The 25,895-nt window shown below is 39.0% G+C and overlaps 3 protein-coding genes across 3 annotated transcripts; 1 reads left to right on the top strand and 2 right to left on the bottom strand.

Moving 5' to 3' along the window:
- Nucleotides 1-1,874: 1,874 nt before the first annotated feature.
- On the bottom strand, nucleotides 1,875-11,383 carry sec62 (SEC62 homolog, preprotein translocation factor). Its single transcript, XM_034555928.1, has 8 exons — nucleotides 11,281-11,383; nucleotides 7,780-7,888; nucleotides 7,013-7,118; nucleotides 6,213-6,402; nucleotides 5,234-5,329; nucleotides 5,086-5,146; nucleotides 4,844-4,963; nucleotides 1,875-3,630 (listed from the first exon to the last, which is right to left on the bottom strand). Exons 1-8 carry the CDS (start codon nucleotides 11,314-11,316, stop codon nucleotides 3,095-3,097), a joined length of 1,254 nt encoding a protein of 417 aa, XP_034411819.1. The 5' UTR covers nucleotides 11,317-11,383; the 3' UTR covers nucleotides 1,875-3,094.
- Nucleotides 11,384-12,871: 1,488 nt separating this feature from the next.
- Nucleotides 12,872-15,920, bottom strand: samd7 (sterile alpha motif domain containing 7). The gene is made up of 8 exons (XM_034556230.1): nucleotides 15,818-15,920; nucleotides 15,339-15,462; nucleotides 14,947-15,071; nucleotides 14,753-14,834; nucleotides 13,897-14,570; nucleotides 13,682-13,797; nucleotides 13,486-13,596; nucleotides 12,872-13,108 (listed from the first exon to the last, which is right to left on the bottom strand). Exons 1-8 carry the CDS (start codon nucleotides 15,918-15,920, stop codon nucleotides 12,872-12,874), a joined length of 1,572 nt encoding a protein of 523 aa, XP_034412121.1.
- Nucleotides 15,921-20,104: 4,184 nt separating this feature from the next.
- Nucleotides 20,105-25,479, top strand: LOC117746342 (apolipoprotein D-like). The gene is made up of 5 exons (XM_034555403.1): nucleotides 20,105-20,123; nucleotides 24,083-24,216; nucleotides 24,412-24,533; nucleotides 25,046-25,134; nucleotides 25,238-25,479. Exons 1-5 carry the CDS (start codon nucleotides 20,105-20,107, stop codon nucleotides 25,477-25,479), a joined length of 606 nt encoding a protein of 201 aa, XP_034411294.1.
- The last annotated feature ends 416 nt before the right edge of the window (nucleotides 25,480-25,895 follow it).

The raw sequence follows: 25,895 nt of genomic DNA, 5'->3' as shown, positions 1-25,895 counted from the left end.
TAAAATATGTTTGTACACATATATATACACAGGTATATATAATGCTATATGTGTTTATATATATATATGTGTATATGTACATATATAATGCTATCTATAAACACACACATATATATACATATATATATATATATATATATATATATATAAAGAAATCATAAAAAAGTACAGTACAATATGTCAAGGAAAGTCAAATAAAAGGTTAAAATATAGTATGGGTGAAAATAAATTTGACTGAGATAGTATAGTATGTTGAAAAGTTATGTTAAGTATGTTGAAAGTACAATAAGTCAAAGTATAGTATGTTAAGTCATTAAGAAGTCAGAACAAATGCCACAGTCAGTCATACAAATGCAATTCTTCGAAAGGAAATCATGAAAAAGTCTTTGTGCTTTAATTAAATCAATAATTAATGTGAGCCCTAAAGACGTAGTTATTCATCAATACCCCTCATGGAACTTTAACATTTTTTATTAATTGTTGAAATGCCTCCAGCAGGTACTGCATGCACAAAAAGTTAAAGGTTTTTCTGAACCTCAGTCTATCAGATTTTGCAGTATTTAACCAAATAATAAAAAATGATGTTTTGTTGCATAAAGCATTTTGTCCCAGCAAGGATCAGTAAATACATTACAGGGAAATATGACAATACTTGTGTGCTTTCTATATTTTTATTGCAATGATAAGATACAGATATATTTCCAGACATCCAGTTTTATTAAATTATACTCCAATATTGCATGAGACAGTATTTCAGAATGATATTGATCCAAATGTGGAGAACTAAATCAAAAGAAGGTTTTTGACTGGAGATTAAACATTGATGTTTTACAAGTTCACTTTTCATTTCCCCCAGAAATGTGCGATGAGAAGCAGCAGCATACAGAGTAATAATACTACAATATACAAAAGACCGATACTGTGCAACAGCCGAGAACAATTGGGCAAATCATTATTTCTTTCTCTTTTGTGGTTATGCCAATATTGAGAGTACAGCAACTGGCAACTCAGGACACAGAGATGCACTTTGCCCGTTTGTGGATGATATTAGAAAATAAACATAATGGAAGGTGCAAGTTAGAAAGTTTGAAGAGCTACGAACCTCAGCGGGAGACGGAACTAACTATTCAGTCCAAGTGAGTTTAGGCAAAACAAATGACTGCACAGGAAGCCGAGTGGAATATATTAAGTTATTGAGTTTTTGCCACATCAGGTTAACTGGGAACCAGCAGTATTATTTTTGACCATTTGTTAGAGAAATGCAGATGTGATATACAGATGTAGCAACAAACCAACCAGATCACATATTTTAGTGATGTAGAAAAAAAGAAGAAATCTATCTAATAAGTTCCCATTGTTTTCTAATCCCAGATGTTAAATTAAAATAAATTTGCTTTTTGTGATCATATAAATACAAAAATGCATATTATAAAGTCTTAATAAAATTAAACCTAATACAAAAGAAAAAAAGTGATATTGTGTGTTAGACTGTAATATAATATTTTATATATATATATATATATATATATATATTAAAAAAATGTAGTAATAGAATCCATATATAAAATGATAGATTTATATTTTGTATACATAAATATAATCCTTAAAATGACTAAAAAGAGCACCCAAGACTTTTCTAGCCAGAAAATAATGTGAAGCAACGGAAATATAAGGAAATTAAACTGGTCTTGTCAGTGGACCAGTGCCACCACTTCCACAAATGACTGTGCGAGACTAGACCGAACTGGTTTGGATGGGAGTCGTGCGAACACCTTTAAACGGTTTCATTGAGACCAAAAATATTTGTTTAGCTACACACCAACAACCTTGTGCTGTGCTTTTTTAAAAATCTTTAATCTTTTTCAACAATGTGAAAGGTTTGAGGAGTTTGACACTGCGGTTACAATATGAACAAATTAACAAAAGCATACCCCTCCCCTTTACACTTAGCTCTCCATAATAAATCAGCATGCATCACATCATTATTAGTCATGTTTGGCACTAGAGTTTTACTTTATATCTGGTTCTGTTTATCAGTGAACTTAATATCTTCTACCTTTAGTTGTACAACAAATGCGGCGATCTTTTTTTAAAAAAGAAAATGAAGTATGCCAGCTGTGTCCCAGTTGCTCACATTTACTCTTATAGACGAGTCCCACATTATTAAACATGAACTACTTCAGACTTTGCCGAGGATCGCGCTACGATTATAAGCCATTTAAAAAAAAGAAAATGATTTCTTACTGAAAATGGCAAGTACCTCAAGGAGCCGTACTACTCTGCTTCCATAATACTCCATACAGCCACAACATGGTCGATTTGTAGGTTCATTTGAGTAAACTACAGGATTTGGTCCATCTGGCTTGGTTCAGGTTTCAAAGCAGGTCAGTTTGCTTTAAGGGCAGCTTGAGAATGCTATCAGACTCGCTGGCGTTCAACAGGATGTAAAGCTCCTGCTGCCATGTTGCCTCACCAAAACACCACAAAAGGGTGAAAGAACCAGCGGCTTTCTGTCTGACCTGATTGTACCAACAACATGGAGCTCAAAGATGTCAATGGGAAAAGAAACGGACGGACGGGGGCTAAAGGAACCAGCATGGCTCCTCTTACTGATCAGTTTAGCATGATGGCTTTTCTCACATCCAAATGTAATATGTAAACAAAGAAAGGGAACATGCATACGATATTGAGAGTTGAAATTACACAAAAAGAAACTGAAACTTGAAAAAAGGGAAAAAAAGACAAAGACAGACTGTTGTCTGGTGTGTTTTTGTTGACAACTTCCTCAGGCGAACGTTTCGGTGGCAGTTTTCATTTTAACATAAATAACATTTGGGTGGGAGGAATCAGAGCCACCATAAGGCTTCTTTTAGATTTTCTTTTTACCCCATTGTTGTAGCCGTTTACTTTTACCCGTTATGTCTATCCTGGTACTGGTCTATTGGTATTTGTTATTAGAAGCTCTCAAGAAGAAGAGGCAGAACCTCTTCTCAGCCTCAGCAGGCTCAGAGAGGCCGGAGTAGCAGGTCCTGGAATCACAGGAGGGAGGAAAAGACAGAGAGAGAAAAAGTAGAGTGATGAGATTGTAAGAAGTTTATGTTTCAGCAGTCTGGGGTTTAGTCTCACTCTCACCCACTACTTTCCTCTCTTGCGTCTCCTCTTCTCCCCCCTCCTCCCCCTGCCCCTCCTCCTCTGTGTGCTGCTCCAGCTCCTCCCTGGTGATCATCTCAAAGTCGTTTCCGTTGCTGTGCTGCGAGCCTTCGTCCTCCCGGCGGTCGCTGTCTGTGTCTGAATGGCGGTCCGCCCCCGTTCCCTCCCCCTCTGCTTCTTTACTCCCTGTGGCCTCTTTGCTCTCCTCCTCGTCATCCTCTTCCTCCTCGTCGCCGTCCTTCTTCTCGCTGTCAGACTTTTCATCGCTGTCTGACTTCTGAGCCTTGTTGCCTTCGCTGTCCTTCTCGTCAGTCTTGTCTGAGCCCTTTTTGATGCTGGATCGCGGTCCTTTGTACTCGTGAGTGTAGAGCGGCCGGAACGAGTCGATGAAACCGACGTCTGCCGTCAAGTTGGGGAGGAACCAGAAATGGTGGCGCCCACCGGTCACAAGCCAGATGAACAGGAAGAGGATGCAACGGGCTGAAGACAGAAGGGACAGCATATGGGATCAACTTGACTCTTCAGCAATTTAAATGTGTTAAACATACATCTCTTCTTAACTTTAGTGGCAATCAAATGATTAATTATCAAATAATCTTTCTGTGAGTTTGTATTTAGTTTATCTATTATTTTCTATTTCACTTATTTACTAATGCATTGTTTTTTGCCTAATATAAATATTGTGAATTGCCTCTATTTGGAGGAAGTTGTGTTGTTGCTGTTACTACAGAACTGAGAATCCTCTTGGTTCCCTCCTTCAGTCACCGGTGTAGCAACATTTTGAGAGTTATGTCAACAAACACGGCTTTTTGCAGGTGAGGAAACTCAAGCTGTTGTTGTTAAATACCATTCTGACATCTAGTTTGCTCCCAACTGACTAAATTACTGTTATTACATAAAAAATAAATCCTTTAAATTTGACCATGTGGCCTTAGTATGGTACATTCCCAAAAGATATGGCCGTTATATCACAGTTGTTATGTAGACTATCTTTATAAATAAGTATTTTTAAAAAAACAAACAAGAATTGTTACACCCCGAGTAGTTTTTTACATTTAATTGTTCTGCCCTTTGAACGCAGATGGGCAACTAACTGGCTCTGCTACATAGACTCTCATTCAATTGTTTCAGATTTTTTAATTTTCAGGCAGGTTTGGTGGATTTCAAGCTAGTCATGGTTGTTACCCGGAGAGGTTGGAGGGACATTTATGTTCCTGAAACATCACATTTCTATGTAAAATTAGAAGAGTACATAAGCATCTCATTAACAATCGATTCTACGTGACGCAAGCTACAGAAGGTACACTGAATGTGTACACATGCTGCTTTTGCTTTTTAATGATTGTAACAGTAAATGTAGAGCTACACAGCTTTACAGGAACAGTGTTATGCCTTCATTTTATTTCTCTCAATCACCAGGTGATATAGTGGCTCACGTTTACACTGATCTGTAGCTTCAATCTTTATCTTTTAATCCAAATTCAAATGCATAATATCTGCATGCTTCTCTCTGAAATCCCTTTTTCATTTCACCTGAAATGTGCTAATATTTATTCAAGGGGTGCAGTGACAGCGTGTGCTCCATGGCAGATAGTTTGACGAAGTAGGGGCGGGGCTTAGCAAAAGGCCAATTGAATGCAGGAGCTTAGTACAGGAACCCAGTAAGGTGTTTGTATGAAGTACATGTACTTACCAACAGCAAGAAGTAATATACTGGCCACAAAGCAGCCTGCCGCGACACTTAGATAATAAACTCCTACACGCATTTCTGCTGGCCACAGTGGGAACAGTGTGGCTGCGATCACTGCAATGACTGAAAGACAGAAGGAATACACACACACACACACAAATCAGCTGCAATCAGTAACATATCATTCAGTTATCTTAAAAAAAAAAACAACCTCCATTTATGATTTTTTTTTTAACCTGACTCACCGAGTATCAGTCCCATGGCAAATGTCTTAAAATGAACAGGATCGTAAATCCACACATACACCTAAAGAAAAGAGGCACATTTTGGAGTTTGATGTTATTCAGGAACCCAAACATTTTGCCGATATTTGCACCGTCTAAGAACACTCACCTCGTTTCCATCTAGAAACAGCTGATCGTCATGAGGCTCCAGTTTAAACTTCTTCTTCACCTCTTTCTTCTTCTTCGGGGTTCCAGGACTGTCATCCTGCGAGTTAATAATTAAAATAATCAAATATTATCTGTATTTTAATGACAAATCACATACTCTTGTGACAGTGTGACTGACCTACAGTACATATTAGTCAGAGCCAGATCAGACTGAAACTTTACCGTATGCTAACTTATTCACTTTCTGCACATGAAGCTTTAGCCAGCTACCGGCTAACTTAGCTTAGCACAAAGACTGGAAACATCTGGTCCGCCTGTCTCCGAATGATAACAGAATCCACCTGGTGACCCCTCTAAGCTCACTCACTACCCTACTAACTACTCTTTACAAAAACTGTGAATGACAATTTAAAGTTCTCTTTTCACATATTATTCTGAGCAAGAAAGAAAATCAAAGTCATTACCAAACTGTTTAAGTTTCCTGGTAGTGTTGATGTTATTGGAAAGTCTCCACTGAAAGCATAATTGCAGTCGGTTAGAGTTTTCTTTTTAAATCAAACTGCAATTTGGCCCACAAAATAACTGACCTGATAATTTGAAACTTGGCTACATATTATTATAATTATTTACGGACCAGACAACATGGATACACCAAGCTTCTTCTTTCTCTAAATTCTAAAGATCTGTGAACAGTCAATATCGACCCATTTACAGCCAACTTTGACTGGTCATAAAACAAACACACAAAGCTGGGGAGTCTAAATTGTGCAACACCTCGTTTCAGATTTACAGATTTACTGTCAAAGCAGTACACATATAGTGATGTTTGACAGTAAAGTGTTTTCAGCAACTAAGAATTCATGTCTTAATTAAAACATAAAAGCCTCCAACAGTGACCTTATGAAGACAGGTAATAATAATAATACCGATAATCTGATATCTTTTTTTAACATAGAGGTCTACAGTGATGGGCCACATACACTTTTCTCTTTCTTGGTTTCAACAGCTTCCGGCTCTTTCTTCTTTTCTTTGTCCTTCTTCCCCTTTTTTTCCTCCTCTTTGCCACTGTCGCCCTTGGTCTTCTCCTTCTCCTTCTCCTTCTTGGTGTCTTTCTCTGGTTTTTTCTTCACCACTTTGAGAGCCCGGTGGAAGAACTGCTTCTTTAAGAGTCTACAAAGGACAAAGGAGAATGACTGGTTATAAGGGATGATTATTTACTACTGCTTTAGTTTAAATCATCACTGTTTAAAGGAAAGGTCATGTTAAGTTGTTTATGTCCAAATAGCAAAAAAGAAAATCTGTATTTCATTTGCAAGTTTCATCAGTTGGATGCTCTGCAAGACTTTTATTCAAATTTCAGTTTCCTGTCTACAGGGCTCAGCATCTTTTTTGATACTGGAGGAATTGGTGGAGTCTTTTTATTTTTTAGCAAAAATGCCAAAATTGTATTGGTTCCAGCTTCAAAAATATAAATGTGTTGCTAGCAGTAGTAGTATCATATTAGTAGTATGTTGCTTTTTCTATGATAAAAAACTGAATATCAAGCAATTTGAAGACATTTGCTTGGATTTTGTCTGATGACAGTTTTCAATTGATAGTCCAAGAAAATAACGTGTTAAAGAATGAATAGTGAAAATAATAGCTGTATAAACCAGTGACCATATTACAAGCGTATGTATACAATGCTTAGATACCTTGTTTTAGAATAGAATCCTACAGGAGACAAATGGTTAATTATCTACAATATCAGAAGCGTAGCAGAGTGTGTTCGACAGCTGACCTGTTGCAATAATCCAACACAGACTCCCTGGTGGTGAACAGCGCCTCCTCTCCCTTCTTAGCCTTGGCCCACTTGGAGTCCATCAGACTGTCCACCGCCTTGGAGGCTAATTGTAGGGACACAAAAGATGGACATTAAAAAACAGAGCGGTACAGGGCCAGAAAATGTCAAGCTTCCAAATTAAATGATTGGATGGGCTACCTGCCTGACTGCGCACTCATTGTTTCATGCATTTTGATTCCTTCATATATTTCCCCATGTTGTTATATTCTATACATTCTCAACAGCAGAATAAGCTACTATAAACCTATATAAAAGGCCAAGTCGCATTTATTGTCTGTTATTATATGTAACCAGTGGAGCATTACAATCACAGCACAGCAAAAGCCTGTTCTCTCTTTTTCGAGGACTTGAAATTAAGTAATCAGCACATTAGAAAATCTGGTGAATCAGTGTTGATGACTTATTATCTAGCAATAGCACCTTGCTAGCAAGGTGCTTTCCTTCGCTGGTAGTGTGTGGAAGAAGCAATAAGTTGTTCCATTTGACTCATTTAGGGGCTGGCTACTTGGCTAGCTAGCTTCCTACTTACACCATGATTTCATGCTATTACAGAACATAAAAAGGGCTACAATAAATCAGAAAACTCGCAAGTTTGGATTCTATCACGATGTTGATCGGATCAGCATAAAAGAAAAAAATACAAATTTCTGCAGTGTTTTGGCGTTGTGTGTTTTGCCGGTTGCCTCACACCCCACAGCACTAACCAATAAAGTAGTCGACTCGGTGGCCCATCATGTTTGTGGACTTGGTCGGGCAGTTGAATCGGAGGTACTTGGCCACTGCCTTTTCCTCCTTGGTGGGTTCGCTCACCTCCTGCAGAACCAGAGAAGCAAACGGATAAATATTCACACATAAAAACAAAACTACAGTCAGTCAACAATGCTTTACTTTATTATGGCATTGGACTGCACAGAGACAATCAACAGCAAATCCTAGAACATCTAGGGTTGGATAATTAACTAAATGTATCAAATCATCAACATTACAGACCTCTTACTGTCCTAGATTAACTGTCCACAAATTGTAAGAATTGCTTTTAAATCCCACTGTTGCAAAATAGCTTCTACAGCTAATGACAAAGAGGCAGACATGTGTACACAGCTCAGTGTATTTTTTTATTATACAGGGCAAACACATCTGATGCGAGTCAACACAAGAAAATGACTGCATCCATGTATAAAAAAAATCATTAACATTACATTCATCACTATCAAGAACAATGTGGTAATATATAATGATATGTGTATAGCACTGATGGCTCATTGTTAAGACTATTGAGTCTTGCTTTGTTAGGATCAACAGACCATTGTTTTTATGCCCTGACAAAAATCATTTAATTTTTCAAATTCTTCTTCAAAAAGATACACTAAATCAAAAAGATTACAAAGCGACATTGTATCAACCGTGATATTGTTCGGAATGTACCACACTAAGGCCATATGCTCAATTTAAAATAATTTACTAATATATATAAACAATATTACATACTGCTTGAATGACATGAGACACACCTGTAGTTGAACACTACCGTGCACATAATGTATTTAATGCAACATTGCGAACAAAAAATCTGTGTTGAGGAGAGCTAGATAACATTAGCTCTAAGCAGCAGGTGAGCAGCACAGTCCTGCTAGGCTAAATAACAAAGCTAACAGCTGTTAATTGAGGTGCCATTGAGTTACATTACTATGCATTCAAACTCGGTTCAGTAAAAGTGACTAGTGGGCGATAGAAAATTATAACGTTATCATGTGTTCAAATGTAATCTTGTAAATTCCTTTTATTTCTCATTCTGAACACGCTGGTATCGGATTGGTAATCCCAATCATTCCGATAACAGGTATACTTCCTGTTTCTTTTGCATATCCAGTTTCAAATAGTGTAGATGTTTATCCGAAGCAATAACAGAGAGTTGCCAAATGACATCCTCCCGTCTGCAGCACTGAACCACATGCCAACACGGAGGGAATGAGAGCATCAGCACAATGAAAGCCAGTGCTGCTTTATCCAGTCCAGCTGGCTATGGTCGACAACATGAGGAAGACGAGGCCATGAGACAAGCCTTTGTTTAAAAGGAGCAGGTATCTCAGTCACAAGGCTCAGTTACAAGAGCCCCCGACACGAAAAGCCCCTCGTCACCGTCTATATGATCTACCTGGCTTGATCACATGAGGATTAGCTGCTCTGGTCTAACAGCCATAGTATGTGAAGGCAGATTTATTGTGGTCCACAGCAACACCAAAGTACTGATCCTTTAAAATGTATATCCAAGTAACAGTATTGGCTAGCTATGAAATCTATTTCAACAATTTAATACTGTAAGCATTAAATGGCAGGTGAAAAATCAAGAGTCATGTGCAAAAAAGATGTGTTGTGTAATGCAGCATGGTGATCTTTAAAAGGCAAACGGAGATAATAGTATGCGTTGTTATGCAACTGAACTCAAACATGCAGAGACCTACTCTTAGTTGGGTGATTATTAGGAACACCACAAACTACCTACATGAAGATTATGAAGTTGCAACTGTTTCAGAGAGATGTTATGATTCATTCATGTTTGATCCTTTTGTAAGCTTTAGTTTGTGGCCCTGTTGAATCGTTTCTAATATTTACTCTACCCTCACTAATGTAAATGGAACAGATAAAATCTCTAAAACTGAGCATTGACTTTAGTTTGTGGTACTGTAGAATCTACAAAACTAAAACATGTAGTAGTTCCAGATAGGTGTACCTAACCAACCAAATATATATCAAAGTAACATTATTGGAAACAAATCCATTTCTAAAGAGAACATTATTGTGTAACACCGAGTTATGAAGTTGGTAATAAACATGGCCTATTTTTTTGCGGTCAACTCATAGCATGTGTTGTTATGCAAGATAACTATATTACAGTGTTGGCTTGATGCACTGCATTAAGCGAATTCAACATTTGTATTCATCTACAATAATAGCACATTGAGTAAATAGTGCTATTACGATAATAATCCTTTTAGTATGTTTGGCAACTAGCATAAAATCTGCATACAGAGAAGTATACAATAGTTGCACTACTGGACATCAATCAAACTGCAACCTATCAATGCAACTACCAATAACACATAAAGACAGCAACATGTTCACGTGTATGTTATAATCCAGAGATTCAAGGACACTTTATTGTCATTATGCAACACAGGGATGCACAACACAATGCAGTTGTAGGTAATTAGCAACACAAGAATAACATGACAAACAAAATAAAACGGTAGGGTATATTAAGGAACAGAGCAACAAAAACAATGATCTTGCAAATAATCTATTATTATCATACTAAACAATAGTTAATTAATCTAGTTCCCTCTCCAGTTTGATCTCACAACAAACACACACACACACACACACACACACACACACACACACACACACACACACACACACGACAACTAATAGAAACTACAAGCAAACAATTATGCTTTAGTTTTTGCTAGTCTAGATCCTAACCTCGTGCATAAAAGGACATCTTGAAACGTGTGTATGTTCATGTCTACTTCATCTGCTCTTGACATGGCTCTGAAGTGATAATAATCAACCAATTATCGCGTCTGGTTATGGGAGGACAGATGAACAGATGTGTTGAGGAAATAACTCCTACAACTGTGTATACGAAGTGACGTGGGGTCGACTGAATCTGTAGCAACGCACCCTGTAAACTGTTGCTTCAACTGAAACCAGTGATGTGCTCTTTACCGCACTCCTGCTGCACAGTTGCTGCGTTACATCGTTAACTCGTTACCTAAAAGCCCGCAGATTGTCTCACTTTATGTACAAACACGTCCAGTTTCAGAGCTGACGCAGCTTATCTTGAACACGTCCAGCGGTACAGCCGGTTCAACCAGAATAAAAGGTGGTGGGCTGTGGACAGCTGGGCAGAAAGTACAACACCACCTCTCCTCGTGTGTAAGATGTCTTATAGGTAAAAAAGAACACAGTGAGCCGAGAAACGTCTCTTCAAAATATAGCCACTAACGTTTGTTTTTGCCTAGCCAGCTAATGCTAGCGACGGTTAGCCATCATCTGGCTCCAACTGCTGCCGGTTAACGGCTCCCCGTAAAGACCCGGCCTTTAACGGACATCCCGTAGCCGCTCGTGAACCCGTGCGTCAGTCTTATTTGTTGTCTGTTAACTTGCACGCCGAGTAGTACGTATGAATTAAGTGATGTTACCTGGATCCGCTTTTTGTGCTTCCTACGCTCCGCCATGATCCTCCAACTCAGCTCCGGCTCCCTCAGACGCGCGAGACGCTGCACACGCGCACGATGTGTAGTATCGCGAGACTAATCGATTAAAGGTAGAAAAAACCGGCAATTTCGTTCACATGTGGAACGGACAATCGTTTTTCTGTTCTTCTCTTTTCTGTGTCTTTTTGTTTTTGCATGATCTTTATGCATATATTTATACATCTTCAATCATAACACACCTGTATTTATTAGCAGTGGGGGAAAGTAATTACAGTACATTGACACAGGTAACATCTGAAGTACATGATGAGTATTTCCATTACCTTTATACTCCTACTGTTTATTGTTTAGTTACTTTGCAGGATATAATCAATAATATAAATTGTAATCAACAAACATTTTACGATGTATTATAAATTAAGATAAGACTTTATTCTTTTATTTAATTTCCAAATGTACTGAAATCCTCAGGGGGAAATTCACAAGCTATACTATAGTAAAAACAATAAGCCTCACCTTTACCAGCTACAACACTAAAGTAATAATCAATCATTACAATTCAATAATATAATGTACATTATTCTGAAATCAGCCATTACGCATTACGAGTATACTTTCACTTTTTGTATATTTTGATGTTAATACTTTTGTACTTTCTACTTTGTATTTATCAGCTTTACCTCTGTCTGTCCCTTTTGTCTCCATAAACAAGTTTATTGATCTTTAATTGGTATAATTATCTGTCACACATTTAATCCTTAATCTTGTTTGGACTCTTCAAGACTAGCCCTTTTCTTATTTTAAATCAAAATTTTCAAAATTATTAATTGATGTCATAACACTTAATTTGTATAGTTTTTGTTTACTGTTTGTATTGTTTAATTTGTTGTGTGTTTCCCGCTCGGACGACTTCTCGTCCATATAGGTGTCAAAGTTTTTTTCTCACAATATGTGATACTTGATATTCAATAATTTATTCCAAGCCATACAAGTACTGGTTTTCTAGGTAGAAAAACACTTTATTTACAATGCAACAAACGCAAAAGTGTGTCATACATCCAAACATCTCACTTAGATATTTCATTATTCGATTATAAAACCATTCCCATATTATTTCTATGGTCCTTATGATGCCCTACGAGAGAAATTACGCCTAGCAGCTTGAATAATAAGAACGTTTAAAGCTACAGTCAGACGTTTAGAGGCCTGTAATGTAAAGAAGAAAATAACATTTTTATTGGACCTTCTTATTGTCTCATGACTCTCACATCAGTTTCACTCCACTGTGGTTATTACAAATATATGCACATATATATATATATATATGTACATATATATATATATATATATATATATATATATATATATATATATTTGTATATATACAATACAAATATTTAGCATATACCTAGGCCAAGTATTAACTTGTGCATAAAAAAAACCTAACAAATAGTAAAAAAACAAACATCTTCAATCCAGTTAATCATAATGTAAACAAATCCTTGACTGTGGCAGTCAGGTAGAGCAATGCTGTACTGTAGGTGCAGACTGGTGAGGTCCGCTTTATCAGTTCTGATTAGGCCGTCTCACTGCTGGCAGATGGAGGGGAATTGTTTTCTGTCTCATGCAGGTGCTCTGTGGATTTAAGGACATCAGGGTCTCTTGGACTCGCCATCATCTCCTCGCTGTTGCAGTTCACAGGGGAGCCGGTCTCTGATGAGCGGTCTGCAGGCTTCTCAGGATTGGCCTGCAGTGTGGAGGTGGAGAGTGGCAGGTTCATCATGTACAGCATGTTGCCCATACGCCTGGACACCTGTGGAGGAATAAAGACACATATTAGACATATTAGTGTTTGCAAACGTGCCAGTCTCTAAATGATTGATGAGGTATGTAGAGGACAGGAATTTAAAAAAGATCATTCATCAGGTTACATTTTGTTGAATTAATATAATGTATTTATACTTTATCTTTTATCATTCTGAGCTCCATATGGTACTTTTACTACTTCTATTTACTCTGCACATCTATTGCAAGTTTTTTTTGCAGTTTTATTCTTACTCAAAACAACTTATGTCTAACGACACAGGATACAATATATTGTACAGATTTATTTTAAAATAGCACACATCCCATATTTGAAGGGATTAAGTCTTGAATGTTCAGGGCTCAGTCAGAGTTTGTGTTTCCTACCTGTGAGCGGATCTTAAGAGCTGGTCCCAGTTTGAGTCCAAGTGTGTCCAGTAGGTGCTCCTCTGACAGGAGGGGCAGGGTCTCCCCGTCAATCATGTGGTCCTTAAACGTCTGCGGAGTGAATTCACACAACATTAGCACAACAAAGACACAACAGAAAGAGTAAAGACAGATACAGAAAACTGTAGAATCCCACCTGAGCATATTCTGAACATGTGGGTATGCTGTTGATGAAGTTATAAACATCATTCACTGTCCACTTCCTTATGTCTTCAGACACCTCATCACTGTTGAGAAAGAGATTGGTTGGACCTGGAAAAAATAATGACACACATCTTTGTTGGTGCTGTAATATACACATGAAATTCATTTGTTAAAATAATATATTGTAATCTATCTTTAGAAACTCACCAGGTGGAAGGAAACCATTTCCGGGGACTGGGAACATGTAAGGCATGCCTGTGAGTGCTCCACCACTGGAGGGATACATGAATTTCTCCTGGAAAGCTGAGCATTGATTGGATAAGTCTTTATCATTTGCAGCACTGTTGGCGACATCGGACCCATCTTGACTGTTCACACAGGCTTTACGTAGACCTGGCTCCCCCTCTTTGTAGTTCTTCCTGCTTCCTGCAGAGATCTCAGAGTCTATTTTTGCTTGATGATGCGCCTTGCTGGTGGGACACTCCTCTCCCATTTCCCCCTTTGCCTCCACCTCTTTCTCCTCCCCTGATGTGGCTCCCGGGCTCTGCTCTACATTCTTGTCTTCAGTTTGGCCCTTCAGGTTGGACACGTGACTCTCTGTGCTCTTGTGCACGTTCGGCCTCCTGCCAGCCCTGCGTCCCCTCTCTCTGTGCAACGTGCTGATTGGTGGGTAAGGGCTGGCTGACATGAGGATGCTGTTTGAGTGCAGTTCATCCAGGGTGGGACGGTGGACGTAGACGTCGTGGCCGTCCGGCATGCGCTGACGACCTCTGAACGCCATGTGGTTGGAAGGGTACGACATAGGATTATCAATTCCCATAAGTCCCTTCTGGTGGGCATTCTCCAGCTCCTTCTGGTGCAGGATGGCATTCATCTCCATTCTGAGCAGGAGCACACGCACATATTAGACATATTTACGCAACAATAATGATGGAGCCACATGATCACAATTTAAATTCTGCCAATGCACAATATGTCTCATTTTAGTCTGCAAAATGTGACGGAGATGTGTGTGCAGGTCGAATGTTTCTGTGAGATGCCGATGATATTGTACGCGCACTACCTGGCTATATTTTGCTTGTGAATGAACTCCTGTCGCCGGGCAACTGTTTCCATGGGCTCTGAGGGCAAGAAGCCATAGCCAGCTGAGAAAAAACAAAAGGCAGACGAGTTGTTAGCGCTTGTTCACATTCCTCACGACGATACAGACATGCTGGGAATTTTCTCAGGTATGAAACTGAATCATGCCGTGCTCACCTGCTCCAGGAAAAGCTCTCCCGGGCATGACATTGGCATGGGGAGGTAGATGTGGACCCATGTGAGGGCCCATATGCATTTGTCTGGCCTCAGATGCTACCATCTCGGAGGGAGGCACCAGCTCTCTGATGAAGGAAAAGCAATGAAAAATATGTAATCTAGACGTGATGTCAAGGGACAGATGACATGCTGTAATAATTGCTGTTTTGTTAATGACTATGGTACATTTAGTTCCCAATCTAAACATTTTTATTGTACAGAAACATGCATCAGATCGTTATCTTAAGTATCCATGTCTTCTTCACAAATGAACCTGTAACTGACTATTGCCAGGGATGCCCTTCACTAGAGAGCTACCCTTTCGGGTTGTATGCGTGTATTCAGATACAGACCTCTCCATGAAGCGAGGTTCGAACTGCGCTGGGACCCCCTGTAACCTCTGCTGCCCCTGGGAGAGGATCTGTGGAGCCATGGCCATCTGGTTCCTCATTATCAACTCTTGCCTCTGCCTCAGCTCTGCAAGAGAGAAAAAAAGCCCCACAGGTCAGTGAAGGTCGGAGAAGGCAGTTTAGCTGAATGCCGTGCACCGACTGTGAAAGCAGGAGACTGCATGTACAACTCTGCAGGTAACAATCCCCTAGAATCAATACATGGCTGTCAAGGTCTCAAAGTCGGTTTAACCTCTTTAGAGATCCAGATTGGACAATTTATATGGTGTCAGCAAATGTGTATATAAAAATGAAATCATGAATCTCTAAGTTTTGCCCCTATTCTTAATGTGATTTATTAGGAAAATTCAGTTTTTCAAGTTTTCTTGGACTATATTTTATGCTGTTGTTTGCCTCGTCTCCTCCATGTTTTCATTTCTCACCTCCAGCTGACATGCCGTTGACCAGACGGTACCAGTGCTTCTCATCCAAGGCCCCCTGCTCTCCCAGCACTGTCATCTTCCTCAGCTGCTCTCGTGGGGTCATGACACACACAACCTGAAGGCTGTTGAAGTGTAAACAGATGATGAAACATATGACAATTACATTAACCAACTGATTACTGTAATACTGCATTATATATAGCTATATATAACTTTAAAGAAGACATTCATAGAACATTTTATTTGGATGGATGGATATATTTTGTAATTTCTTAACATTGCCACAAGGAGGCAGCAACTATCTATGCGTTAAAGAGTCTAATTATGCCCCCTCTGCTATCATGTTATTTTCCAATAGAAGACACATCACTATATAACCCCCCCCCCCCCGGGATAAAAACGTTTTATTTTACCAATCAAATTAATTTTAACAGCACGAGGACCTGTCATGTGGTGTTTGTGACAATGAAACAGACTGACACAATAAAATGTAATGTGTGTTTTAAAAGAGGACTTCAATAAACTACCAATATGTGTTCCACACAAACACACACACACACACACACACACACACACACACACACACACACACACACACACTCCATTTATTCCCTAACCTTTGATCCTTTCTCTCACCTCTTACCTCCAGCCTAGCATTAAGCAATAATCTTTAACCAACCTTACCCTCACCGTAACGTAAACCTAATCCTAAAATTAAGTTTAACACCTAAATCCAAATCCTAACCTTAATACTAACCTCTTAAAATGTAATTTATTTTCATCTTTCCATCATTACCAGAACATCTGGTCCTAGTAAGTATAGTAATAAAAGCACACACACACACACACACACACGCGCGTGCACATGCACACGCACACACATACACACACTCCAAATGGCCATATTGTTTTAGGCTGAGCCAGCAGCATGTGTAAACAAGCACAATCGACTTAGACACCTCCAATTAGCCTTCAACACTACAGAAATCCCATTACAAATTATGATACTGTAAACGACAGCGCAATAATCCAGTTCTGCTAATCCAGGACCAGGGTGTGCAATATGTTAATGGTTAGTTGAATCTGAGTCTGCACAGAAGGTCACCACCCACCTCTTCATATTATATTAGTTTATAGTGATCTCTTTACTCTACATGCCGTCCCCTCCCCCAAGAGAAATGCTGTCATAACACTTGCCCCGAGCATTATCCACAGTCCCTCAAATTCCCTCTGAAGCCCATTTAATCTGAGGGCTGTAATCCGCCTATTAGTCCTGCAACAGTCTGCTAGCTGCATCTGCTGCTGACCTGCCCGAGACTGCCCTGCTGGCTCGTCCAACCCCCATCCCCACCTTCCCAGGCACCTTGCTACCCCCAGGATCCTATTAGCTAAGTCCTGGCTATACAGCACTTTAAAGGGATGTGTTGGAGGTAATCCGCACGTTTAGAGTTTTACCCTTTGCAAACCTTGCCTGTAAGCATCCCGGACAATACACCCTAAGTGCTAAGCCTATTAGCCTCCATTAGCTCCCAGGATGTCCTAAAAACACCTTGGGGATAAATCTGGGGAGGCAATCGGTTTATGTGAAGCTATGTGGCGCAAACACATGCACCCTGCCTTCACCTACTTCTCTGCCAATGTCATAACAGCTAGCGTCAGCTAATGGGAAGAAATGTATTTCAACATTTATGCCTCTGTAATTCCCAAGTGGGCACTAAGCTCTGAGCCTCAGGGAGTTGTGTAATGTATTATCGCCTTCACATTCTCTACATTGGGAGTTAATGATTTAAACTCTTTAGATGTGATATAACAACTGTACATTTATCAAGCTGATTAGACTTTTTCTGAATAGCTTACACAATTACCAATTAAATATAGAAAGGAAAAATAATTTTCTGTACAAATAATAAAACCATCATATAATAATAATAATAATAATAATGTATTCTTTTATTGATCCCACAGAGGGGAAATTCTTCTCTGCATTTGACCCATCCTTAGTTATTAAGGAGCAGTGGGCTGCAGTGCCTGGGGAGCAACTGGGGGTTCAGTGTCTTGCTCAAGGACACTTCAACATGAACTATGGGGAGAGCGGGGTTCGAACCAGCTACCTTGTGGTTACGGGACGACCACTCTCCCCATGATTAAAAATATTAAAATAAACAAAGTACCAAAAATGTAAAAGATAAGCTAAAGACAAAATACCTTGAAATGCGAGAAGTTTGCTAATAGTGCTACTGAAAAAATATTTTGTATTGTGTTTCACATTGTGCAAATTGAGTGAAGATTTCAGATAATAATTTGGGTAACAGGTTAAAATCTCTTTTATTATGCAGCAATTCATGCAGATGTTTAAAAGAGTCTTTATGATTCTGTGAATACAGAACAGCAGTAAGTGTTGTTAAACCACCCTTTCTTTCCAGATTAAAGGCCCGGGTACTTTGAGAGTCCTTTGTTAAATCTTGTCTGGTCACATTGTTTAGATTTAATTTGACATATTTTAAGGGAAGTTGAAGACTTAACATATATCTTCAAACCTGACCTTGCTCAAACCTCTTACAGGATCTTACATGGAAGTTTCAAGCAGCATTTTGTGAGTGAAAGTGTCATTACAGGTGAGCTCTAAAAACTCTCGGCCCTTATTTCCAAACAAACAGAGGCAACACCGCAGCTGCCAAATCGGGGATTGGACTCCTTGGATTTGCTGTTGCCTGGTTAATCTCATTACAAGAATGAATTAAAGGGAAAAATTGCTGACGACGTAGATTGAGCCCTGAGGAGGTCATATCAGACAAGACAGAAGAATTGTCTCGTCCTTATTAATCCCCCGTAACACAACATGCTGAAGCTATGTCATATTCTGTCAGCTACAAGAAGCAGTTTAGATTTCATGAGAATTTTTGCAATCTGCAGGTAGTATTGAATTAGTAGAATTAGTTATGGAGTGATAACCTCACAAGAAAAAGTGTTGAAAAGGCTGATTGAAAGGACCAAATTAAATAATATCAATAGGCCTGTATAGAAATATATGATTTAATGGAAACCCAAATCATCACAGTTGATAAGAACCACAAGCTAATTCATCATGTATTTTAGCATCATTTTTATTTTAATAAGTGCTATATACAGAATCTGGGCTAATGATTAGGTTAATTATCCAGATTTCAAGGCTGTTCCTCTAATCACATTGGCCTTGAGATTAATTACTTACTGAAGGATCAGTCGCCTTTTATACAGTTTACTGCTCACATTATCTATGAAACATTTACCATTTGAAAGTTTTGCATTTTTATTGCATTGTGATGGAAATATTCATCTATGTGCATATCTTTTAAGTGTGTTACTGTTATTTTTGATTTACATACATATTAAGTAGAGTTTGTGCTTTTAAAAGAACAACTGCAGAGTAAATGTGACTTACAACAACTAAAATACAACTTAAACAAATCCGTCACAAAGACAGAAAAGGGGAAATAGACAGAGAAATATTGAAAGAGGAAGTTTTAATGGACTTACCTTCAGGTTCACACCAGTGAGCAGAGCTTGGAACTGATTGTGTCCCAATTCAGGCAAAAATACCAAGTGGAAAAGGAAAACAACTTTGGTCAGCTCAAAGACTGTCTCTCACTTCTGTCCCTCTTTCACTTCCAATGACTGTGAATGGCCTCCCACTAACCAGCCAACTGTACTAATGGCGCAGTCTGCTGCCAGTTAACTGCCTTAACTAAAAAAGACCTTTTAAATACCGATTCATTTCATCTCCATTAGATGGCCTTATCTCCTGCGGTAAGCCCTCCCTGTCCTGACATCACTATGATCTCCCATCCAACTGCTTGCAGCACCTTGCAACTGATGGGTAATTACTGAAGCAGCACTGGTCGTAAGCATGGGGTGCTAAACCTCTTTCAACGTTTACCTCACTAATCCCTTGTTAGCACTTTAGACCATAGTTAAGACACCTAAATGCTTAGCTTCCTTTTCCAGTGGTAAAATGTCCCACCCCTTCTTAACTGCTCTAAGGCCACATGCAGAGAAGTTACATGATGTTGGTTGTAGACTTACAAAATCCAACTGATCTGTCTTGTTTTAGTTTTTTCCTCACATGTCTCGTCTGGGTGTCAGAAGTATTGAGCTCCCCGGGGTACCAAGGGGTCGACCCAAACATGCTTGGTGGTAATTTGCTAGAAATCCGACTAAATGTTGGCCGGATGATCCTCTCAGACCCCTTAATCTGACAGTTTGTGCTCACCAACCGCTTACAGCATGCCCTGAATGATCTTTTCTTTAATGCCGGGTGGGCAGAAAGGTGTGCACAGTTGGTGGGCTGAGAGGTAATTTTGCTTAACAGCAGACATGATATGAAGGAGGGGGTAGTGAGGTGTTTCAAACGGCTTCTACAGTCTGCAAGACAGCAAAGAGGTCCTAGAGCGATGCTAGAGGTCAGTCTGATCTACTGTGTTGTTTATATGTACACACTTTTCCAGTTTATTAGGTACACCAAGCTGTATGGTATTCCGGAGGCTGTTTGTGATGCTGTTGAACTGTATGGCATTACACTGACGGGCGTTTCTATTATTTTCTGCATCACAAACTATGTCCTCCAAATTGTCAGTTGAATCAAGACCTTCATGAATGTAGAATGTATTGCAGGACTCCATAACACCTATCATTTACACATTAGGAAAAGGGCCAAAGGCAACATTTTAATAACATTGAGGTCACCAGTCTCCACCTATTTATTTATATATTTAATTTTTTATATTTGTATTTTTCCTATGTTATTCATGGAGTTTTCAATCATATTTATTTATTTAAATGTTTTCATACTGCCAGAGATAAAATTATGGCGGAGAAATCCTAAATCTTTTATGTATTTATTTATGAAAAGAATGTAAACCCCCAACAGGCTGTTAAAACCTACAATTTCCCAGACAAAAGCCGAGGGTATGATGATCTCAGTGTCCTAAACGACAAAGCTGAATGTCCTTATTTGACTTGATTTGCATGTGCTTTTCTGTGCGTGTGTATGTATGCCATACTGCACATATACTGTACATATATGCATGTATATACATATGTATTTGCTTATTGTAATTGTTTATTTTTGGTAGAGCATTATATAATATCAGTTATTTTCATTGAGCGATTTCATCTGCTCCAAATCTACTCAGTTTATGACCAAACACCTGCAAAACCTCCAGCCTCCAGCTGTACTTTGAGTTTAATGCTAGCTTAAGGTATCACTGTGCCTAAATACAGAGACTCCTGCTGCTTGGTGTGCCAATGTGTGTTCTTATATCAGCTGGGTAAAATAGTACAAATCTAATAACATAATACATCTACTAGATTGTTTTAATCTATGCTATCATACTGCCTATTTGGGGCAACAGGAGCTCAGTCTGTGGGAGCCATCAATCAATAAAGAATGTCTTCTTCTTCTTCTACTTCTTCTTCTTCTTCTTCTTCTTCTTCTTTTACTTCAAACCAAAATGTACCACGTTGGGCTGAGATCTGGACACTGAAGCCACGTTTCCTCATATTATCTCCAGATGATAAGTACAGCAAAGCTCACTTTCCTGCAGCTACCCTTCTACATGAAGAGGTGCACCTGGTCATTGTCAAAGCTTTGGCACTCTGTGACATTAAAATGACGATCCTTTAGTGTTGAAGGGGTCTAATGTGAGCCAGGAAATCACTCATCACACCATTATAATACTTTACATTTTCATCAAATGCAGGCTTCTACCCACAGCATGCTGCAGCACAGATACACAGACACATTCATGTGCTGCTGTGGGAAGGTAAAGTCTCCTCTCTGTTCAGTGATCCAGGTGTGTTGTTCTGGTGCTTCATCCTCTTGTTCTTCACAGGTAGGAGTGGGACCTCCTGTCGCATAATTGTGGATGGATTTTGTTTCTGCTGCACATGACCATTAGTTTTAATAAGCTTGGTCATTCGCCTGTGACCTTTCACTGAGATCTGCTGCTGCTGGATGTGTGTCTTTCGCTTGTTGGAGGGAAGCCGTTAACAATCATAACATGTTCATATTTTCATTCATTCTAACATTCATTCTAATAGTTACAGGATATCTAATAGTTAAAACGGTACCATTTCTTTCTAATAATCAATATAATTTGTTAACAAGCCCTCTTTATAACTTCAACGCTTTAAGTGTTTTTCTTCTTTTTTTTGGTACAATTATATATAAACATATCTGAGGAACACGTGTGTTTGTGCAGTAAAAACAAGTAGGTTGATCATTTTTTACTGAAAAGAGACTAATAAAGGGCTTAGGAATTAAGACAGCAGAGCATTAGGACATCTAAACCGCTAATTAAAGAATTTTCTCGTTGTAAGCTTTTTATGAGGGATTTCTGTCCGTCTTGTTTGCACCCAGCATTATAGAGTCACAGCGAGGCGAAGGGATCAGAACGGGTTTAACGTCCAGAAACAGGACCGGCTATAAATTCACTGATTCAGCGCAGACAACCGTCCATCTTCTGATGACAGAAACAATCTCGTATCCGGATCGCTTGCATTTACTGTATTCTTCCCCATCCAGTGACAACCGTACCAAAGCTGTAATCGCTCAAAGATAGAAGCATTCCGTCTTTGACACTGTGTGGAAATCTTGTTTAGGTCTTGATTACCGTGAGATAAAGAATCCCTGAAATAACTGACAAAGCCTTTAGATCCTGGTTGTATTACACTCAGGAAATAATCACTGACAGTGAACATTTTTTAAGCAGTGGTTGAAGAAGTACTCAGATCTTTTAATTAAGTATCAATATCGCTCTGTAAAAATATTCTGTTACAAGTAAAAGTCCTACATCTATGATTTCAGTTAATTATACAAAAGTTATACTTAAAGGAGGCCTGTAACATACTTTACAATGTGCTTTCTCCCTAACTATGAATTAGTCTTTAAATATTGAAATATAGAAATATAACACTTGCATTAAGACTTTTGCGCTAAATGCTAATATTAGTAAGTTAACACGGTCACAATAACAATGTTAACATGCTGACATAATGAAGGAGACCAGACTGCCACAGAGGGCGTGCCCCTTTTTTGTGGAAAGAATAAGGTTGTCCCGTAACACCTCTTAAGTGGACTCAATGCGAACGACCAAACAACATGTTGTTTAAGACGTATAAATAAAGACGTCCTAACCTGCTCACAAACAGCAAACAGGCAAAGCGATGTGCCGCTTTTTTGTAAAAACTCTCGCCCATGATCTATTTCTGCTGCTTTATCACACTTGGTCCACCTTAAAGCTATATTCATTGGTCAAAAGAGAATCATTCTTGCTGAGGAAATCAATCAAACTATTAAAAATGTACATAAGTTACGAAACAATTACTTCACTCGTTTGGACAGGGAAAAATGTAGTATGTTTTTCCAACATGAAGTTTATGGTTGGTCATCTTTAAAGCATGCTAACATGCTGATGTTTACCATGTTCACCATCTTTGTTTAGCGTGTCAGCAGGCTAACAATTGTTAAATAGCACAAAACACAAAGTATAACTGAGGCTTATGGGAATGTCATTTGTTTTGCAGGCATTTGGTCATAAAACAAAGTCATGGAGTTGGATGGCCTTTCAAGGCTCTCAACATGGCGACGGCGTTTGGGTGGCTTAGAGCTAACGGTGCTAACAGCACTAACAGTGTGAAGTACGGCACAAGTGCAGACAGAGCGAACAGTGTTTTACCTCAGAGGGGACCGGTGGGTGCTACGCGACCACAACAACGCTGGTTTTAATCAATAAAGAGACGGTTTTATTACTGTATGAGAGCATTGCAGAGCAGCGGATGTTTACACCTATGTCAACAAAGTAAAGAGACGCTTCGACAACACACACAGAGGGATTGCGAGGTAGACATTACTCTGCTATATCTCTATATGGATAATAGTATGCAGCTAAATTAATGCTCTGAATGTGAAACAAACCTAGTTATCCATAGCAGTTCATTAATATGACTTTTACACCAACTTGTCAGTCAGAGGCTTCTCTAAACACAAAATGGGAACAGGTGCCATTTTTCACACATTCTTTCTCAAAATGACCTCAGCAGTAAATACGAAGGAGGAGTTGCGGAAAAACTGATCTATAAAAACATCAGAAAAACTCATAACTTCACTGCTCCCCGGTAATACAGGTAAGCAAGTAGCAGGTGTCTTTTTATAAACATATCAACATTAATTCATTATCTTTCATTCTTAAATCTGAATAACCAAACAGTATGTTTTGTTCTCTATAGGTTGTGGAGGAAAGATGAATGCCATCCAGGTGATTTCCCTCACTCTGCTGTCCGCTTTGGCGGTCAACGCTCAGGTCATCATGCCAGGAAGATGCCCCAAGCCGGCCGTTCAGGAGAACTTTGATACTGCCAGGGTAAATACTTCTATATATTCTGTATGGAGACAACATAGCATTTCTGTTTCATTTCCTTTACTTTCAATTCCAGAAGTTAACAAATTAGGCTTCCCAGGGCAACAATTTGTCCCACTATACAAACATTGCCACTTAAATCCTCAAGATTGCAGCTCTTCATGAACAACATTTTAATTTCATGCTCTTCCTCTGCAGTACCTTGGTAAGTGGTACGATATCCAGAGACTGCCACATGCCTTCCAGAAAGGCGAGTGCTGCACTGCCACCTACAGCCTGAAGAGCCCTGGAGTCGTTGGTGTCTTCAACAACGAGGTGCTGTGAGTACGCTGCCTGCATCAAAATGAGTTGCATCACAAAAGTCCCACTAAAATTCCCTTTCTGAGGCTACAAATTAGATATAGAGGTGGTATATTTTACTGTGCAAGCTAAAAAGAATAAATGTTCAATAATACACATTTTGTTCAACCTGTAACAGTTAAATTGGTTAAATAGTCTAAATATGTTAGTAAAACTATTAGCTTAAACTATATTTTCATATATATTCCTTCCATTTACTCCTTCCATTTTTATGCTACTCTATACAATACATTGATTTTACAAATTAAGACACATGATCAATATGATGCTACTGTGCTGTAGATTGAACTATACAACAGTATATAAAGTACTTGAAATGTGCTATACATCTACCATCCGCTGCTTATGTATTTAAACGTCTGTAATACTATTCCAATTTCATGACATAAATTATAACATAATTCTCTGAAAAGGGACCATTATGCCTAATATGTTGCTGTTATTACTTTGGTTTCTCTTTTGTTTCTTTCAGTGCTGATGGGACCATTAACTCTATCACTGGCTCTGCCACAGCAAAAGACCCCCTTGAGCCTGCCAAGCTGCAGGTCTCCTTCTTTGAGAGTAAGAACATCTAATGTATTACAAATCTGCAAAGATTGCTCTTCAGATGTGGATTTATACCAATTTAGACAAGTGTTCACTTCCTGTTTCCTCACACCTCCAGACGCTCCCCCTGCTCCTTACTGGGTGCTGTCCACCGACTACGACACCTACTCTCTGGTCTACAGCTGCACCGACCTCGGCGTGATGCATGTGGACTTTGCCTGGATCATGAGCAGAGAGCCCAGCTTGCCCGAGGAGACCCTCGAGGAGCTGCACAGCACGCTGTCCTCAATTGGAGTCAGAGTGGACAAGCTGCTCACCACCAACCAGGATGCAGCTTACTGTAGCGCCTTGAACCTGTAAACAGACTGAGAGGGACCTAATGAAGTCTAAAGGCCTACAGACTCATGTATGTTTCTTATGATTGTACTTCTCACTGTGTCACATACAAAGCCAATGCAATACACTTTAAACAGCAGTGCAGGTTTTAGTTTGCTCTCCTTTCTGTGGGTCTCCAGTGGTTTACAGTATTGATAACTGATTAACTCTGTTACCTTTGTGGTTTTGTTTTCACAATCCTACAATGTCTCTTTGGTTTATGGGTTTATTGCTAATAATAACCAGTAATCTGCACATAATCATCAATATGTTGTCTAAAGTGCATGTTTAACAAATTGTACAAGCTAATTAGGCTAACTTAATAGTAATTAATTAGTAGATGTTCTCATTTGTAAATGATTAGTCCTCTTTTACTGCATATTAACATTTGTAAACAAACC

The sequence above is a fragment of the Cyclopterus lumpus genome, chromosome 17, assembly GCF_009769545.1.
Source record: "Cyclopterus lumpus isolate fCycLum1 chromosome 17, fCycLum1.pri, whole genome shotgun sequence".
Classification (NCBI taxonomy): domain Eukaryota; kingdom Metazoa; phylum Chordata; class Actinopteri; order Perciformes; family Cyclopteridae; genus Cyclopterus; species Cyclopterus lumpus.
The sequence above is the reverse complement of the archived record's forward strand: the minus strand, read 5'-3'. Positions and strand labels throughout refer to the sequence as shown.

Excerpts from the sequence above, each read along its gene's own strand:
- sec62 (XM_034555928.1), bottom strand. The coding sequence starts at position 11,316 with ATGGCGGAGCGTAGGAAGCACAAAAAGCGGATCCAG. Across the intron at positions 5,330-6,212 it reads AAACCAAGAAAGAGAAAAGT|GATGACAGTCCTGGAACCCC; the intron begins GTATGTGGCCCA and ends ATTAACTCGCAG. Across the intron at positions 4,964-5,085 it reads TGCCATGGGACTGATACTCG|TCATTGCAGTGATCGCAGCC; the intron begins GTGAGTCAGGTT and ends TCTGTCTTTCAG.
- samd7 (XM_034556230.1), bottom strand. The coding sequence starts at position 15,920 with ATGACCCCACGAGAGCAGCTGAGGAAGATGACAGTGCTGGGAGAGCAG. Across the intron at positions 13,798-13,896 it reads AAATGGTTTCCTTCCACCTG|GTCCAACCAATCTCTTTCTC; the intron begins GTGAGTTTCTAA and ends TATTTTTTCCAG. Across the intron at positions 13,597-13,681 it reads CATGTTCAGAATATGCTCAG|ACGTTTAAGGACCACATGAT; the intron begins GTGGGATTCTAC and ends TTCACTCCGCAG.
- LOC117746342 (XM_034555403.1), top strand. Across the intron at positions 24,217-24,411 it reads AGAACTTTGATACTGCCAGG|TACCTTGGTAAGTGGTACGA; the intron begins GTAAATACTTCT and ends CTTCCTCTGCAG. Across the intron at positions 25,135-25,237 it reads GCAGGTCTCCTTCTTTGAGA|ACGCTCCCCCTGCTCCTTAC; the intron begins GTAAGAACATCT and ends TCACACCTCCAG.